This window comes from Marmota flaviventris, chromosome 6 (genome assembly GCF_047511675.1).
Source record: "Marmota flaviventris isolate mMarFla1 chromosome 6, mMarFla1.hap1, whole genome shotgun sequence".
NCBI classification, from domain to species: Eukaryota; Metazoa; Chordata; class Mammalia; order Rodentia; family Sciuridae; genus Marmota; species Marmota flaviventris.
Genome location: NC_092503.1, coordinates 156808636 through 156828336, shown reverse-complemented (window position 1 = coordinate 156828336; position 19701 = coordinate 156808636). Strand labels below are relative to the sequence as shown.

General features: G+C 50.1%; 1 protein-coding gene across 2 annotated transcripts in view; it reads right to left on the bottom strand.

Annotated features, from left to right (window-relative positions):
- Window positions 1-19701, bottom strand: part of Carmil1 (capping protein regulator and myosin 1 linker 1) — a 236655-nt gene that overhangs the window by 52291 nt on the left and 164663 nt on the right. For both annotated transcript variants that reach the window (XM_027948328.3, XM_071613725.1), the window contains 5 exons: window positions 18405-18473; window positions 17397-17490; window positions 10850-10948; window positions 4424-4552; window positions 2741-2872 (listed from right to left, as the gene is read on the bottom strand). In XM_027948328.3, coding sequence (XP_027804129.2) covers window positions 2741-2872; window positions 4424-4552; window positions 10850-10948; window positions 17397-17490; window positions 18405-18473 — 523 coding nt within the window. The remainder of the gene's footprint in view (window positions 1-2740; window positions 2873-4423; window positions 4553-10849; window positions 10949-17396; window positions 17491-18404; window positions 18474-19701) is intronic.

The window sequence follows — 19701 nt, the reverse complement described above, 5'->3', positions numbered from 1 at the left end:
CCCTGGGCAGGGGCGAATTAGGAACTCTGATCCAGCCCTGCGGCCTTACTCTCCTGGCTGCTCTTTCCCCATTCTCCATAATACAAAATTTAAAAAGTAATCCATCTGCTTTGGCTTTTAATAGTAGAAAATGCTAATTTTAGAAAAATTGGAAAATAGAAAAAAAAAAAAAAAGACTTTTTAACCATGAAAATTGATACTAGCCGTGACATGAGTCATGACCACTGTATTGATAAGACAGTGAGTACCAAGTATATTGAAAATCCATCTCTCTTGGGCTGGGGACATAGCTCAGTTGGTAGAGAGCTTGCCTCGCATGCACAAGGCCCTGGGTTTCATCCCCAGCACGGTGTGTTGGCGGGGGGGGGGGGGGGGGGGGACTGAAAATACATCTTTCTTACAAAATTTTAAGAAAACCAATGCATTGCAAAATCATTACAAATAGAAAAACAGGCAGCTTCTAAATTTATTTTTTATTCTAGTTTGTTACATATGACCGCAGAATGCATTAGAAAATGAGCAGTTTGTAAGAGAGCGATAAAGGGCTGCACATTAGTCAGGTGAACGAGAAGGAAAGAGACGGGAGACAGAGCCACAGGCGAGGGACCCTCAGTGTGCACCCAGTTAGGAGGACTCCAGGAAGCTCCCACTGAGGCTTCGCCATGGTCATGACAGAGGTTCCCAAAGGGGAGGGCACTTAACGCAGGACTGGGAATGATGCCAACAGGGAGCAGGAAAAGACAGGCCCCTCAGGACTGGGGCCCGGGCCTGGGAGACACCCAGAGAAGCTGTTCTGGTTCTTGAAAATAACCGGGGTGATGGGGACAAAAAGCAAATCCGGACACAGGGAATGCCTAAGAACAGGGAAGCACTGGTGGCCCTGGGTGTGTTCCTATTCTTAGGTCTTATAAATTCAAATGCCTTTTATTTCAGATATTTGCATTCCAGTTCCTCCCAGGAAAAACTATCCAGTGGACATCCACCACTCTGCAGGAGGAAGGAAAGGGACGCAGGCGGATGAGCACTCGGGTGCAACAGCTGGCCGTCTGCAGCTGTCTGATGGACAGGTCCTGCCATAGCTTCCCTGCCAATTTAACCGCCAGTCAGTGCCCATTAGGGAAGAAAGTTTGCAAATACTTTAGAAAGGCAAGGGTGTGAATGGGCAATGTACAATAGAAGAAAAACAAATAATAAAATTTCATGATGCATCCCAGTGATTAAAGAAATTCAAAAGAAACAATGTGACTTTTCTGAATGCACTACAACAATAAGAATGACAGGCTCTACTCAGTATCGCTGAGTATGCAACATGAGCAACCGTACTACTGGACAGCCCTTGCAAATGCATGAAAGTAGAAATCATCGATACCACTGGGACCAGCAATGGGTCATCATAGGAATTTGCCCTAACAGAATCAGAAATTAGAAAGTAAATTATGGTGTCACATGTATATAATGAAATGCCATATAGTCATGGAAAACGATGATGATCTATCACCATCAGAACTGCAATCACAAGACTGTACCATGTGATTGGTACCTACAGCAGTAGCATAAATATAAAATCACGTATGTAGGCACAGATATCTGGAAATTCACTAAATTATTAACAGTGATGTAATCTTGGAAATTTCTGGTACTTTTTACTTTTTTTAAAAACACTTGCAGTATTATGTAAATATTTCCCCCCCCAAAAGTTTCACTTTTTACAGTCAGAAATAACCAAAAAGCTGATTTTGTTTTAAACATGTAGGGAAGCCTCCATCATGGAGGATACATGGGCTCTTAGGTAACAATCGGCCTTTTCTACCTCTCTGTCTCTGCTCAGCATGAGTTAAAAATAACCACAGTTAATAAAACAAAAACAACGCACAAGAGTACTACAGTTACAGAAGACGGGGACTTAAACACCTGAAAATCCACAACAATTTCTTCTTCATTAAGTTAATTTTCAGAGAGAGTAATTGGCGATTGCAAAGTTATCACTGAGTTGCACATCAAATCTCTACGAGGTACAACAACTGGGTTCTCAGAAGAAAACAGACCAAATGATTTCAGAAACTGAGGCAAGGTTTGTAAAGGCATCCTTAAAAGTCAGGCCGGGAATAATAAAAACCTGATGAATGTGAATTTTCTTCTGGAGTAGCTGTTCTTTTGAAATTTCTTAAAGAACAAGGTGAGTCTTAGGTTACTCAAAAGTACTAAAATTTCAAAGCTTTTTTTCATCTGTACTTTTGGTGAGTAAACCTACTGCAGATCTGGGCTGCTCTGGGAGCCTGAAACTCCTTCTAGATCTCTCCCTGGGCTTTGAGCCAGGTCAGGATGGCCGTCTACCTACTTGTCCTACCCCAGACACCAGCACCAAGGTGCTGTACGTACACTTCCTGTCGGTTTCCCACTCCTAACCAACTGCAGTAACTGAAGACGTCCCTCCCAAGCCAACCGCGTCGCACCCTCAAAGGAGAGATCAATCATTCCCTTATCAGTGACAACCTGTCATATTGAGAGATTTACCAGCAAAATAGAAACTGAATTTCACTAGAATCCATTCTGCAAGAAGTTACTCCAAAACACAAATCAAGATGGAAAAGATCCGAGTCACCCCTTCCTGCATGTGCCCCTGCAGGCGAGGGCACCCACCCGGGCACCCACCCACCCACATCTGTGAAACCCAGGGGGGAAGGCTGTCACACACAGTGAAGGCGTAACAAATCACACTTCCAAACAGCAAACCACACACCTTGAGCTGTTCGTCCACAACTCTTGTGACTTCCCCAGCCATCGACTCCAGGGTCTCATGAATGGGGCTGGACATCAGGCCAGCGGCTCCTGCCCAGGAGGTACCACCAACGTGGTATAAATTTGGTAACAACTGGAAGGAAAATAGAAAGTAACTTTCCAGAGTTGAACAAAAATATTTCAAAAGGCACAAAGTCACTGAAGAGTTAATGATAGGGTGGAAATGTATCATCAGGGATGATCTAGTCTCAGTCAAAGGCTTTGAGTGCAGATTAATAAACGTGGCCCCGACTCTTCATCTGCACGTATTTTCACTCAGTGAATCACAGCGACCCTAGGAAACACTAGAGGGGGGTCAGCCGATCCCCGCTGGCCACTCTGCCATGCAGCAGCTTGCAGCCAGGGAACCGTCCACCCCTCCTGTGCCCTCATGTCCTTGTCTGGGGTGGGAGCACTGAGCTATTTTTACTCACATTTCTGTTCCCAAAAGTATGACAGAAGCGTGAGTCAAAATCGCACCAGGAGATTCTCCAGCCCTCTGCAGACACCCAAAGGATGTCCTAAAATCCATCCCAATCCCGATACCGTCTGCCTGGAGCAGGTCAGATCCCACAGGGACGGGCTCTCTCTCTAGGACCAGCCCAGGTCAGGTGCCAGCTGGTGACATCTAGTACACAGCACAGGTGGGCGTGAGGGCCTGCTGGGGCCTGGCATGCCACTGCCCTGTGCCCTGCGCCCAGTGGTCCACCAAGAAGCCGTCCGCAGCTCACTGTTCAGAGCCGTGGGGGCCCTACACTGAGGGACGCTTGATTAGGGCCTGCGCTGGTGACCACTCTCCAGCCCCATCAGCACCTGGGGAGCCTGGGGACGGGGCGGAAAGGTCTGAGGCTCTAATCTCAGGCAGCTCCTCCAGAGGCCACCGAGAGAGGTCTCATTAGGATAAACTCTGGTGTGGCCACAGGGACTTGCTACCAGTCGTGGGAAAATGTCCCCATCACCTCTGTCACCTGGGAAATTCCAGGTGTTCTCGGAGCTCAGTGCCAGGAACCAGGGACAAGAGTAATATGCAGTTGTCACTGTGTCACCAGAGTCTCTGATCTCTCCTCCAGGCTCCTCACCCAGGGCCCCTGACGTTTACGGGATCCAACTCCCAAGCCTCAGGACCCCTAGGCAGTGCTAGCTACTGTGTCACACTCTGGAGACCAGATTCTCATCTGAGAAAAGCTTCCCTTTAGAGGAGACAGAGGGTGTTTCACGTTGGAAGGACGATAATTTTAGACGACCTATTACTCATTTAAACTACGATCGCCTGTCAGTCATTCAAGGTCCAGTCCTGCCCTTTGTAAATCACACTGGGCCTGGTTTTTTGGAGGAGGAGGATGCTGGGAATTGAACGGGGGCTACTCTGCCAACCCCTCCACCTCCAGGTCTAGGTTGCCCAGACGGCCTTGACCGCGAGTCTTCCTGCCTCAGCCCCCGTCACTGGGATCGCAGGCAGGCACCGCCCGGCCCTCTGCTTTTTATTCTGCATTTTGGTTACTGCGGGTCGGTGCGAGCCCAGAAAGGAGGGACTGACTCAGTTCACCTAGTGCTTGGTCGTAACTCGGCGCTGATGGAAGAGTGGAGTTTTAGTTGTGAAAACTCTTTTTTTGCCCCAGACTCTCAAAGTCTGAAGTCGACTCACCGTCTTCGAGTTCTTGGCATCACGCATGAGCCGCTCTGCCGCCTTCAGGTCCTCCTGGATGGCGTCCCCCCCGCAGTTCCGGAGGGAGTTGAGGTGGTCTTGCACTTTCACACAGATTCTGTCGATCATCTGCTCCAAACAGAAAAGAGTCAGCCGGAGGACGTTCAGAGAGCAAGAAACGGGCTGAAGGGGCAGGATTCAGAAAAAGGAGTGCACAGGCTGAACCCTCCCCCTAGCTGACACCTGGGAGAGCTCGAGTGTTAACTGAGTTTAAGTTTCATGCAGGAAACCTTCCGCGGCACTGACCCCAGGTACTGGTCCCTTTTGTGCCTTACAAAATGCAGCACTTAAACCAAGGGGCATTGCAAAATCTCGTGGGCACTCGGTGACACTTTTCTAGACAGTGACTCTCCTCCTGATCTTTCTAGCATGCAGGTGGCGGTAGGAACTAAGGAATGAGCCGCGCAGTTACAGACACTTCGGAGGTGACCACGAGGTGACACCAGTAGCTGGCTGGTCCCCACATCACAGAAACCAGAACACCTTCTGGAAATTACACTTTTTACACTGATTCAGTTACTTGGAGTACTTTTTCTATATAAATGAAGAGCCACCGGTGGCAACATGAAGTGAGTTGAGTTTTACTACATTGACACAGGTGATGACAAAGTCAGGAACGTCTACTTTCTGCTCTAGTAAGATCCCCCTCTCGGGTCAACTGCCCTTGAATCATTTTTGTTGCTCCATGATTTAAATATAAAACCCAAAGCGGGCAGCTGACCATTACGGTAGACGAAACACACCTTGGGAGGTGGAGATGTGCTCTTCTCTCTGCACCCACACAGAGAAGCATGGAGAACGTGCTACCCCGTGACTAGGGTCCGTCCAGTGAACACTCATGTCGGGGCTGAATGCTCCCAGCCTTGGTGTGCAGGTGGGCTGGGCAGGCATTTAGGTCGGGGGCAGAGTCCTCCTGAATACACAAATGCCCTTCTCCAGAGGGCGCCTTCACCCCTCTCCCAGGACTGGCTATGGGGCGGGTGGGCTGCTGTGGAGCAGGCTGCCCTGCTCCTCCCTCTCCTCACCATGAGCCCACCGCCCTTCCCCTCTCCACTGTGAGTTGAAGCAGCACAAGACTCTTGTCCTGATACAGTGCTCTTGGACTCTCCAGCCTCCAGAACCACAAGCCAAAATAAACCTCTATTCTTCATACGTCACCCAATCTCAGGTACTCTGTCATAGCATCAGGAAATGGACTCGGACGGAAACCAATGAAGACTGAAGAACAAAGTGTGGCTTAAAAATCTTCTCCAATATTTCTTTATTGGAGTTAAAGGTTGCCTATTTCATCTCCTTAAAAAAAAAGAAGTGTAAACTCTACAGGGATCTTACATGTCAAGGGTCCTGTCCCATCTGGTAAGTCATTTGGCAGGAGACAAGCTAATAATTCTTTTTCAATTAAATTCACCTCTGTATTTATTTTTAATTATTTGATATCATAACTATGGGAAGTTGAAGTCTGTCCTCCTCCTCTCACCAACTCGACCACAGCAGAAGCTTTACCAGCCTGCTCAGAAGTGGTAAGTTCTGAGTTCAGAGGCCGGGTCTGCCTGCAGCAGGGCCGCCATCCCTCAACTTCCCGCTTTATAAAATCAGGCTCGTGTTGTTTACCCAACTTCCTTTCTCATGCATTAAAAGACCTGCTAAATAAAGACTCTCTAAGCACCTGCTCCGTTGGCAGAGGGTCTGGGGATCACCAACAGGTAGGTCCCGCAGGGGCAAGCACACAGAGGCTGCCTGGGGACGCCCCTCACCTCACACTCTCTGCAGCTAAAACAAGGAAGCTGAGGGCAGGAGCCACATCTTAACTTCCAGGCCCACAGAATGTGATGCAGGGAGCTAACGACACGCTTGAAAAGACTACTTAGTTGATAGAAACCCTAACTCCTCAAACTGTCACGTAGATCTGTGCTTCCTGAAGCAAAATGGCCATTGATAATTCCTATCTTACTAAAACTGGACCCTGATTCCAAGAGACAGACGGACCACACAGTGAGAGAGGACCGACAACCGCGGGGGCCCCAGAGGTCTCAGGTGAAGGCGTGTGGTCGTGGCACGCAGCTTTCGTGGTCAGGAAACACCAAGGAGACCCGTGAAGTGCGCACCACGGAGCCTCACCACGGAGAGCATCCAAATCAACTGGGCAAGAACGGCCTCGAGGGAGCGTCTCAAAACCAGTCCAAGGGGAACACCAAAATCACTTTTTTAATTCAAATGAGACTCAATTTCACATCCCTAAGACGATTCCGGCCTGAGCGTCAGGGCCACCATCACCCATGGATCCCACGCCAGAGCCCGCGGCAAGCTGTTCAGAGGACGCGGAAGGACAGCCGAGCGCAGACTGGAGGTTCTGAACGGGAAACAGGAGCTGGCTCTCAGTTTGTGACTCTTGTCCCTAAAGTACAGGGACATGAGGAACGAAGGAGGCCGCGGGCTGAGGGCTGCACCTCCTGATCGTCCCCCAGGAGACCCGCGGTCGAGTGCAGACTCTGTCCTGACCTCCTGACGTCACCAGGAATCCCTCGCACCCAAGTTTTCTAAAGTAACACAAAATAGTTGTGGACCACGGTCGTCTGAGAAGCTCATTTCCTTCCTAGAAAACATACACCATCACTCTGAGATGGCTCTTCCCTGCCCTGAGCCCTGTCTGTCTCCAGGTCCTTCCTACGGGCCAACCCGCTCCCTGGAGAAGACGCGGACAGCACACGGTCCCCCGAGCCAGCCTCGCACAGGCGGACCCAGCCCCTCCTTCCCCCGTCTCTCCCTCAGGCTTCACGCTCCGGGTGCCTCTGCAGGTAGGAGGCCGGCACTCCTGGACCAGGTCATCCCCGAGCACCTGTGAGGCAGCTGCTGTCCTTGTCCCTGCGCTGCAGAGGAAGAAGCCCAGGCCACGGAGGTTGGTGAACGACAGGGAGCAGCACAGCCCGGATCCACTCTGGGCCACCGGATTTGGGAGTCCAAGTTCCTGACTAACACGGCACTGTCCCCTTCGCCAGAGATGCGGGAGGAGAGGGCCCTGGGCACAGGCTCAGTGCAACGGAGAGGGCACCTCAGTGGACAGGCGGAGGGCTCCAGGGGGTTCCAGGGTGTGGGCAGCAGGAGCCGACCTCAGCAGCACCAGTCTGCACCAGAAGGAGCCCGTGGACAACGAGGGTGAGAAGCAAAGCAGGCGGTGCCGGCCCCGGTTTGTGAGGCTCAAGGCACAGCCAGCCCCGTTCACGGCTGCTCCATGCTGCACAGTGGGGTGAGGAGCTGCCCGGGAACCGTCTAGCTGAACCCGGAATATCTACCCGGCTCCCTGCAGAAACCGTTCCTGACTCCCTGCTGGGAGCCATTAGCCAAGTAGGTATGACAATTTCCTTGCCAGCGTACCCCATGTTGCTTAGTGGAAGGACTCGTGGAAATAGGACATTTTGCAGTGACATTGCATGTAGGTGACCTTGCTCAAGGACCAGGGCGGATCCGGGATTAGGGTGTTCCCGGTTTAGGATAATCGGGTTTAGGGCGTTCCCGGTTTAGGACTATCCGGGTTTAGGGTGGTTCCAGGTTTAAGGTTATTCCTGCTGGGAATAGGGCGTATCCTGCTGCCTGAGTTCCCCTTGAGTTCTCACAGGATTCAGACAGTATTTTTTGGGAGACAGAAGCCCAGTGGATGTGGATTTTGGGCAGAGAACGTGGATTTCCCCAGAACGTGATTGTAGACGGCTGGTGTGAGTTCGGGAATAAAGAGTTGCTGTTTGAATCTACAAGCTGTGTGGTGGCTCGTGATTGTGTGCCCAGCCAGACTGCGACATTTGTGCCCAGCCAGACTGCGGCAACTCCCGATCAAGAGGGTTTATGAGGCGGAAAGAAGGGACAGGAGCCGAGGGGCACAGGGACCCTCACGGAGCTTTCCTAATCAAAGCCGACAGGCAAAACCAAACACACAGTAGGTGGGGGACTTCCGAGCCCCACACAGGCCTGCTTGGATGCCTTCGGGGCACTGAGGGTGGCGACTGGCTGTGGGGTGGCAGGGGCACTGCTCACAGAGGGTCTGTGCTTTCTGAATTCAAATTTGTGAAAACATCATATCATTCCCCCTAAGTCACTGGAATGATTAAAGTCTGAAAATCAGTAATCATAACACCCTCAGGAGCCTCTGAAGTGAAGGGTGGCCGTGTACCTGCTTCCTAATGACTCAGGTGACTCAGAACGGTGGCAGCCGTGCAGAACTGCAGGTCCCCAGGCTCCCCCGTGTACGGTTCCCTTTGATGGGAAGATGAGACTTACTTTTAAGAATGAGCATTAAAGATTGCAGCAGGGGATCTTTTGGGATGAGCAAAATCCCCTCTGAAGCAGAGGAAAGCCAGAGAGATGCCGAGTGAGAAAGAAGCCTGCACTTCAGTAGTTCATAATGGAACACAGGCAAGTCCCAGGCAAGAGTTCAGCACCCCCATCGCTTCTACAGAACCCTCAAACCAGGAAATAACAGGAAGCCACGCACTACTGAGCTAACATCAGCCCCTTGCAGGGAAAAAAAAGGCACTGGTACAGTCAAAACACATTTTTCAAAAGTTGTGCTCCTTCACTACCCTTCATAACTATTTTCTTCTCGATACATATTGCTTTGCTTTTTCTAAGTTGAAAATACATGTTTCTAATAAGAGTCAGATAACGAGGAGACGTCCTGCAGAAGACCCCCGACCAGATCACACTGCCTGACAGCTGACCCCAGGTGACCACTACTAACACTGAGGCCAACCTCCTCACAGTCTCCGGACACAACACACACTCACCAGTCACGCCACCTAAGAGGGATAGCGGTGTTTAGTACAGACAGCTCTCATTCTCTCAAGAAAAAAATCTGAATGACACCTGCCAAGGGAAAGAGAACGCGATCTATAGGAAAAAGCCCCAAATGATGAGAAATTCCCCCAGCAGTTAGCTCCGCTCTATCTGCCACAGACGCATCCTTGGACTCTTCCAGTGGCTTTCACTTTGGGATTGAAGAGTACACTTATCTTTATGTTTGATTTGTGAATTATGGAACGTAGCAGTTGATACCATGAAACGAAACCTTAAAAATTCAGCATCCTTCCGCTGGCCCTCAGCTTGCTGTCTTCAGGGCTGACCTTGCATTACTTTTACAGAATCAAGATTTCAACACTGATGTTCTGTGATGTAACAATTAAGTCTTCCCTCACTGTCCAATTTGATATTGAAAGCCTCAGTCCTCCAAAACTCAGTCACAAAATTGGAAATTTAGGCCCCATAGAAGGACCTAGACTCCTACTTCTCCTCAACCTACAAGTCGACGGTCTCAAAGGCAGAGCCTTCTAAGACTTCCAGTTGCCTTGACTTCCGCAATTCTACTCTTTCTTGTTTGAACCTCAGACGGTGTACTTCTTTTTCTTTGTTATGCTCATGTACGTTTTTTTGTATGGGGCATGTGGGGAAAAAATACTGAGTCCATGACTGGAAACATCTTTGCTGTGTCTTCACACCTGTGTGACACGACGGCTGGATACAGAATCCTTGGTCCAGATCAGATTTCCCACTGAAAATAGACGATAGGACCTCGCTCACTTCTGCCAATCGGATGGATGCAAAAAATCAGTTCTACTGTTCTCTTAAGGAAACCTGGGACGGGGATGCAGCTCAGTAGCAGAGAGCTGGTCTACCATGCAGGGGGCCCTGACCCGACCCAGCGCTGCAGGAAACGCCTCTGCGGAACTCAAGGGGCTCTCCTTTCTCCTGGTGGTTCTGGACCTCACTGTCCACTCGCCTCGGACAGCAGCTAGATGTGGACCTTTGGTCCACTCACTGTGGTCAGTTTCAGTGGGCCATCTCAACTCCAAGACCCGAGTGTGGAGAATAAAGGAGTTCCTGTTTTGGACCTACAAGGCTGTGTGGCGGCTCGGTTATTTTGTGCCCAGCCAGACTGCAGCAACAATGCTCTGCTCCCTCTCTCACGTGGGTAGAAAGAAGAGTAGTGAAGCGGCAGAGACTGGCACCTCCGTTTCTCCCCTGCACGCGAGTGTTAAGTGGTTTTCAACAAACTCTTAAGGATGCACAAGGATCTGGGCAGAGAGCAGGGAGAGCAGACCGCATGTCTCCAAGACGCAAATCTGAGGACTCTTGGACTCTGCTGTCTATCAGAAGTTCCTCATCTTTGTACATAAACCTAAAACACACCTTGCTGGTGACCCCGCAGGCTCAAAATCAGTGACCACCCTGGGCATCAGCATGGGCTGCTTCCGCCCTCCGTCTCCCCCGAGCTCCTCTCTCACGTCTTTCCTACATGGCTGCCACTCTCAGAAACCAGTTCTGCAGCCCCACTAGGGAGGAGGCCCAGCGAGGGCGGGAGGGAGGAAGCCAGGTGCTTACCTGCTGGGTGGTGCTGGTGACGATGCCCTGCTGGAGGCGGTAGGCCTGCTCTTGAAGGTACTTTCTGGTCTCGTGGTTCCGGAGCAGATAGTTTTCTATCTGGAAATTAAACAGATGCATCTCTCAAGACACTCAGTTCCCCAACTGAAAATCTCAGCACCGTTGTGCACGCGCTGCCAGACCTGGACCCCACACGCGAATGGGACGGGGGAGCTGCTGGTCCCTGGCATTTATTATTGCTGTTTTCATTAGAAAATTGACTTTCAGGTATATGGAGTGATTTCTGTGTGACTCAGTAGCTGATGAATAGAAGCTAGTGTTTAGTTGCTGGAGGGGTCAGAGATCCTGTCTAGTGACTTCTCATCAGTGGCCAGCAAGAGGTGCCATTCCCTCTAGTGAGTGTTACTTCCACACAGATCAGAAGTGAGGTGAACACCCCCCCTCACAGAGCACGCAGGTGGGACTCTCCGAACCTCAGCCTGATTCTAGTTGTCGAAAACTTTTTGTTTTAAGGAGGGAAAAGACTAGCTACAGAAATTAAAAGAGTGCAGGCTGGTGCAATCAAAAGACATACAACAACCCCATCAACCCGTCAGAGTTTCATATTTTCTGAAAACAGTAGAGCAAATAAGAAAACGGATTTCCACAAAAAGAAAAATCCTGAAGTTGCTTGGCAATCTTGTGCTTTTGCCCAATCTCCTATGAAAAACCAAAATGTGGAAGGAATAAACAGATTCAGAGAGAGGATCCAGGAAGGGCCACACGCCCTGGACACACTGAACCAGAAGGCAGGTTAACTCTTCACAGTGGTGGACACTGTGAAGGGGTTTTAAAAAGACCGACTTGATGTGGGTCAATTATGCCAACTACATTTTTTTCACTTGTTGTTTTGTTTGTTTTTATACTGCTACTTAACACTTGGCTTTTAATTTGCCACTGCAACTCCCTGGTGAAGAACTGCTATTACTGTGAAGCCCTCAGTATTATTACATTTTCATTTTAATTTTCCATATGCTAAATGACTACTACTTAATAGCAATTAGGAACAATTAAAATACAGAGTGTAATTACTATCATTCGTGGAAACTACAATGAGGAGTAAAACGTACCTTTCTACTAAGTATAAAAGAAATTATAAAAATGAGGAGATCCCTGAAATGAAACACCATTAAAATGACACATTAATGCCCTGACATTCTATGACATTAGCTTTCTCTTACTGCCTCCCAAGGTGACACCACTACCACTGTAAAGGGCTTTGCTAGGAGGATGCTGAAATGTGACGGGCACACGGGGCACCCAGCTGCGGGGCCTGGCTTTGTTCCTGTCCTTCCACATATGGCCTCACATTTGGCTGGCCTGGGTCTGAGGGCCACCGGGTTGTTCAGGAGGCTCGTCTCACACAGGTCGGGTGTCCAGGGCTGGCCCTGGGCCTCTAGACCTTTCCCAGGTCCACCCATCACGGTTCACAGACCAAGCCGGGAAGGAATGCTGAAGGAAAACAGCCGTCGATGCCCGTCTCTCAAAACAAGCTTACGGGGACGATGAACGGCCGCTTTCCAATATCCTTAAGGTCAGTCATGTGCCCACCACTGAAGCTATGGGCATCTTGGCAGAACAGAATGAATGTTCCTTCCATGCACCATTCCAACTCCTGGGTCAGGAAATGGGACCTGGGCCCTATCAGGGTAGAGCACTTGGCTAGCCTGGCATCCCCGGCCCTGGGTTCCATCCCAAGAACCACGGGAGAGGGGGAGAGGGGGAGAGGGGGAGAGGGGGAGAGGGAGGGAGGGAGGGCCTGGCTAGGGGCCAACGGAAAGGAAGGGGCCAAAGGAGCCTCTGTCGTGTTCTCTGGACCCTTGGGAGCAACGTGGCTGGAGATCACCTGGGAAGAGTCAGACACCTGCAGGCTACTGCTGCAGACAGCACCGGCACAAGGAGCGAGGAACTGCAGCTGAGTAAAGGAACCCTGCATTTAAAGAAAAAGAACTCGGAAGGGGGAGTGCTGACCACAGTTCTGCTGTCGTTGGTTGTTAGTGGATTAAAACCAACAAACACATTTTTCCACAGGGCAAAGATCTAACTTTTAAAATGAAAACTTGCACATGTAACAGAGGAGTTAGGTGTTACAAGAAAAGCCAGCAGGAACTGTAAAACCATCCATTTGTCAACAAGAAGCACAGATTCTACACTTCACACCTGGGCCTGCTCCTGGTCCCCAGTCCCCGGTCCCTATGTTTTGCCCACTTCTGGGCTGTGACGGCTCTTCACAGAACGGGGTGAGCCTGGGCCACACTTACAACATCCTACTCAGGGCACATGTCCTCGTCCCCTCTTCTCCCTCTCTGTGCTGCCTTCTGTTTCAACTGAGCCTCTTACAGAATTGCACGTCTCTTCTCCCCTCTTATCATACCAAGTACACAGCTGAGCATTCCTGATCCCAAAGTGAAAATTCCCAAAGGCCCCCAAATCCGATTTCTGTGAGCACTGACCTGCTGTCATTGGTGGGAATTTTTACACCCGACTCTGGGTGGTGGGCTGCAGTCAAGATGCAGCTGGGCTGGGGCTGGGGCTCAGTGGCAGAGCCCTTGCCCAGCACGTGTGAGGCCCCGGGTTCAATCCTCAGCACCACATAAAAATAGATAAATAAAATCATCGGAAAAAATCTTAAAAATATATATATATATACACACACACACACAAATTTATATTTTAAAAATGCAGCTGTGCTGAGTATATCATGTGGAATCATCTTTTGGCGAGATGCTTGAGGTGCACGTGAAACAAGGGAATTTTGTGTTTGAACTTGGGTGCATCCTTAAGATGTTTCATTCTGTGTATGCAGATATTCCAAAAATTTTTTTAAAGTCCAACTTCTGCAATATCTCTGGTCTCAAGCATTTCAGATAAGGCACACTCGACCCATGCTTTATAAAGTCTGTTCAGTGTGTGAAACAGGCCTTTGTGACCCGTCCGAGGCGGCTGCCCAACACGCTGCACCAGCTCCTGAGCAGTGCAGTGCCCGGAACAGTGCGGCCACCCTCCCTCCCGCCCTCACGACACTGCTGCCAGCCACCTCACTTCTCCACCCACTGTGACCATGGGTACGGTTACTGAAGAAGAGTCACTGTTGGATCTCGGTGAAATAGGAAAACACGACCTATGTACCTTCGCTGGCCCCGTCTGGAGCTCCTCCCTTCTTTACCTGGCGCACATCCTTTCCCGTCTCTCTGAAGAGCCTCTTTCAACACTCGCTGGGAGGCAGATCCAGTGGCGACCCATCCTGGGTGGACGTTTGTGTGAGAATGTCCACTTCTTCTTCACTCTTGAAGGACGATTTCACTGGGTACAGACTCTTAGCTGCTGTTTTTCTATCACCACTTTATAAATACTTTCCGCTCTTCTTTCTTACACAGTTTCCAGCAAAACATGGGACGGAGCCTTCTCCCGTCTCTCAGCACATGGGGTGCCTTTCCCTCTGGCTTCTCTGGATCCTCTTTACCTTTGGGGACTGGATGGAGAGGCCTGTGTAGACTGTTCTGGGCATTTGTCCTGGTGTCCCTTTCTTTCTGGATTGATAGTTCAGCGCCTGTCACTAATTGGGGGACGATCTCAGCCATGTTTCTTGCATCTCTTTCCCTTTCTTCTCCATGAACTCTGTGGTGTACACGATACGTCTCCCGCTGCTGCTCCACAGTTCTGGGTGGTCTCGGTGTGTCGTCTCCCAAGTCCCCTTTCTCTCTGCATCTCACTTGGAGGGTTTCCATCGATGACTCTTTCCTTACCTGTGTCCAGGACACTGTTGGGATCATTCATGACTTCATTTTCTGTTAACTTTTAGTTCTAGAATTTCCTTTTGGTTTTTTTCTGGGAGGGTCTCTCCCTGCAGAGGCACCAATGTTCACATTTCCTGTTGCTGCGGTGCCAGGGGCTTGGCCGTGTAGGATCCTTGCTTCTGTCTCCCCTGTTGTTTGGGGGTTCCCTAGAAATGCCTCTCGTCGAGGCTGTCTTGCCGCTGCTCAGTTGGAACCCACAGTCTCACTGGGTGTGTGGAGGCAGAGTCAGGGAGGAGAGGCACTTGATAACCTTGTGATTAAGTTAGGGGTGTTCCTGGTCACCCCGAGTCCCCGGGCTACGACTTCCACAATTGCTTGTTTCTATTCTAGTCCTGGGAGTGAACCCAGGGCACTTTACCACCCACCTACTTCTCCAGACTGGTTGCCAGGCTGGCTTTGAACATGCGGCCCTCCTGCCTCAGCCTCCCAGGCACGGCATCGCAGGGAAACGTGAGGGGAATTTTCCACGGTGTTTGCTATGACAACCGGGAGGGGCTTCTGGAAAGAAAGTTCTCGCCAGGTTAGAGCCTCCCAGAGACGGGGACCCGGGAAGTCAGATTCAGCCTCCAGCAACCCTCCCCACAGCTCAGGGGTCTTCACAAGGGACCGACTCTCCTGGCTCCGGCTCCTGGTACGAGGACCTCGGCTACTGTTCACTGGGAGTCCCAGTACGCACTGTCTGTCCAGGTTTCAGGGCTGACTTCTGTTTCTCTCAGGATTTCTTCTGTGGCGGGCGTGGGAATGATGACGCCACACTCACTGACAACCCAAAGCCAGAATCCTGGTTCTCAGAGCGCAGGCTTTGCTCTGAGCCTGCTGGTGTCCCGCGCAAAGTCAGACGCCTGACAGCCGCACACTCTTTTCCTATCTGCTACTTTGCCTGGTTCTCGTGGTTACCTTGGTCAAGTTAATAAGTTTCCCTACCCTTCAGTTTGGGGGCACAATAGAACCCATCTCATCTGCTGTTTCAAAGACCACATGTATTCACGTTTGAGAAGCACTTAAAACAGTGCCAGGCACCATGTGTAAACGTACGTGTTAAGGATCTGATAAATAGGATTACTGCATTGTTTTATTTTTCCTGTTTATATAGATGAAGAATATTAAAATTCAGAAAAAAAAACAAGTAAATTATTGAAGGTCATAAAGCCAGAAAGAGTTTGCTTCAAAGTCAGATCTTCTGAATCCGAATCTTGGATGAGATCTTTTGCTGTTCCAGAGCTCTCCGCCCCTGTACTCCTGCCACCTTATGCCTCTTTATTCAACAAATACCTATATATAAAGTGTCTAAGAGCACGTGCCAAGCACTGTACTAGCTGCTGAGAATTTGTTAAAAATAATAAAAAGACCTAGGCTCTGCCTTAGGGAGCTCACAGTCTATTAGCAGGGAAAAGAGTAAAAAAAAAAAAGTAAGTGGACTCAGTTGACATACAGCAACATCACAAAGCCAATGGCACAGATAAGCGTGAGAAATCTGAGCAGATGGCCTACGTGGGAACTAAGGTGCTCTGAGAATCAATCCTGGGTGGCCTGACGCTTGATCTCAGTCTCTGCAGACCCGCATGGCAGTGTGGGAAGAATGAGCCCACACACAGCACAGCCCTGACTCGGCCATCACCGAGATCCTGTCTCAGTGTCTGAGGTTCAGGGACTCGCATTTCTAGGGAGTTTGCTGAGGTAGAAGAAAAAGGAGAGTGAGAGTTGGTAGGAGATGAAGTCCAGGTGGAAAGAGGACAGGTCCTGGAGAGAGTGCCCGGCACCTGAAGGAGAATGAGCCCCAGTGGTCCAGACAGCCACTGGGGAGGGAGGGGTCAAGGTTCTGTTTGCTTGGATCAACCATGGAGTATGATGCTGATCCTTCTTGGAAACGCGATAACAGGGGGCGACAGTGGTGATATGCCAGTGACAGAGGGCAGGCTGGAAGGAGGCATCTGCATCAGGAATGGGGCAGGGGAGCGAATGCAGAGGCTCAGGATGCAAACTGGCGACTGTGGCTGACAGGCCGAGGAAAACAGGGCAGGACGTGGAGCTGGGAAGTCCGAAGAGGAAGAGAACAGAGCAGGAGGAAAGACTTCAAAGATACCTCCCCAAACGTCACCAGAGTAAACAGGGAACCGCCTTCTTGGGCAGGAGATATTTCAGCACATCTAAAATGGAAAGCAAGGGAGCCATAGAAAGCAAAATTGAGGACACAGAAGGCAGAAACGGAGGCCGTCGGAGACCTTGCAGGCCCCCAGGGAGAGGCTGCCGTCGACCCAGGAGTGGAGGCTGGGACGGCAGGATCTGGACGTGGCTGTAGACTGTGAAGTGCGTACACTGACATACTGTACATATGGCAGCGAACGCTCAATAGTTTCCCAATTTCTTGATACAGCAGGGAGGCAAGGTCCTCTGCTGAGGACAAGGGGAGGGAGGGGTGTGAGTTAACATCCTGTTCCCTGCGTTTGCCAAAGGATGATGGGGAAGTTATCTGCGCCCAGGATCTGGCATGTTGATATCACAAGAATGCTACTTGATTCCACTAAAATTTCATGGTAAGTCTTAGCTGTGTCTGATTCCTCCCAGTCGTGCCTCATGCCTGGCGGGATCGTAAGAATACACACGGAGTTTCAGAACCTCGGTAAAGTAACAGAGTTCTGCTCCTGAGTTCAGAATCACAGTCACGCAGCTCAAGTGAGTTTACTGGAGCTAAGCTACTGAGCCTTCAGTACCTTTTGCAGAGCCTCTTCTGTCTTCTCAGGGCTGGTTTTAAGGGCTTGAGAGGCATCGTACATGGGAATTGGCATGAATCTCAGCGTGTAGTTCCTAGAGAAAGAGAAAACAATGGGCACGTTTTAAGATGACTTCCTGACACCTTAGACTCTTCTCTTAAATGACAGTCTTGGAAAAGTCTATCGCTGGAATATCGCAGCTCGGCTTCTTTAGCACCCACGCAGCACCTGTGCCACCTCCTGAATTCACTCTGCCTTACAAGACTGGCCCAATGTTGAGGAATGTGCTTTTGTTGTTTTATTTTCATTTCTGAATTACATCAAGGAAATTGTGTAAGTGGAAAATTTATGTAAAATGAAAAATTTATGTAAAATAATGTAAACTGAAAATTTTCACATTGGGACTGGAAACGTGCACTGAGAGCAGGCCTAGGGGAAATGCCCAGCTGGACCTGCTGCTGGGTTTTAGTGACCACGGATCTGAAGGAACCTGGGTCACCACAGTGAGTGGTAACACCAGTCCTGAACAGGTCCAGGGGAAAGATAAAACCTGCCCTTGCAAAGCAAGACCCTTTAGAATGCACAACTGCAGGTTTCAGGTCATGCAATAAAAAGTCTCCTAGCAACATCTGACCACTGGTCATTTCACCTTCATCGTTTGGACCTTGGCTTTTTTGTTTCTTCAGTGGATTCTGTATAATGGGCAAAGGAGAAGACTCATAGAGATCGACTGTGAACCACAGAGGAGGGAGAGACGAGGCCACGCCACGATCTCGCGGGTTCTCAGGACTGGTGGTGGCTTCAGCCCGTCAGGCGTCTCCGCCCTCATCATGAGGTGAGAAAACTCACTCCAGGAGAAAGTCGGTGTCTTCCTGGCCCCGTGGCTGGACACTGGACCCAGACCTGATCCCAACCCCTGCTGCTCCCGTCACCCCACAGTCTGTACTGACACTGCTGGTTCTTTAGTATGTTCTTTTTTTAGAAAAGAAGAATCTTAGTTGAACTTACTTTTCCATAGCAACAGCTATGTCCTGAAAGCCTTGGGCAGTGATGTTGTTCTTGTCCCAGATCACAGTCCTGTTGAAAACCAAACCACGTGAGTGATGAGACAGAAACCGCTCACCAGCGGCACCAAGCAGCACACAGAGACTGCTGTGAGCAGGGACTGACGGACGGCCACCTCCATCTGTGCTTCAAGCAAGACGGGATGAGTGTCTCCAACGTCACGTCAGAGTCTTGTGTGTTTTGTTTTTTTGGGTTTTTTTGGTGCTGGATGGGACCAGTCCGTCTGCATGCCAAGTGTGGGTGCCTACCACCGAGCTCCCCGCAACACTGCGAAGTAACACATGGACCCGCCTGAGTAGTGTTTTCAGAAAAACTGTACTTAAAAGCATCAGCACAGAGATTAGCTGACTAGTATAATACCCGATATTTTACAGTCAGAAAACTCTAAAACCTGATTCCCCTAAAACCCTCCCCAAAGCGTTTTCATGTTCTGTCTGAAGTTATTTATTTATAAAAGAAGCTCATCACCCACAGGCCCAATACGCAGAGTTCCAGGTACCGAGACATTCTCCATTCTGAAGGCAGAAGAGAACCCTTTCATATTTTCCTGATTTCCCTGTCCTGGTGTGATTAGCGACCCTGGGAACTGCACTCGCTCTGCTGGCAAAATTTCAGCTACTATAAATGGCAGCTTGTTGACTTGTCAAGCACAAGGCCTATTTTGGAAGGAAAGTCCTACACTGCCCCCAGAACATGCATGCTCCGGAGGTATTTCGGGATGTGTTAGTCCACCCTGGCACACGCGGTGAGGCACACTCAGTGTGTCTGGGTGACCCCGGCCTCACGACTGCTACTGCTTCCCTGCCCCAGGCCCAGGGACTTCCTGATATTCACCCTGACTTTCAGAGACTCTGCTGATGCTCTTGGCTTGTGGCTTCAGTGTAGACAGACGGTTCAGATTCTGCCTTATGCCAGAGAATAAGGGAACCACCCGGAATGGGCCCTAGGGAGTGGACCATCGGGGAACCTGTCTCTGAATGATGGATGGTGGTGGTGTGACAGCATGCCATGTCTTTTTAAAAAACCACACTTGGGAAAACTGCAGATGAAAGTTGCTTAAGAAACAGCTGACCCCCAGTGTGAGCTGCCAGCAGACCTCGAGTACTCTTGGGCTTCAAGTCTGTATGTTGGAGGGGCTGGGAGTGGAGATAAGACCGTGGGCTCACAACCAGGCACGGGCCATGAGCGATGCAGGCATTCTGTCTGCAGGACCAGATTCCAGAGGCTGGTGATGCGGTAG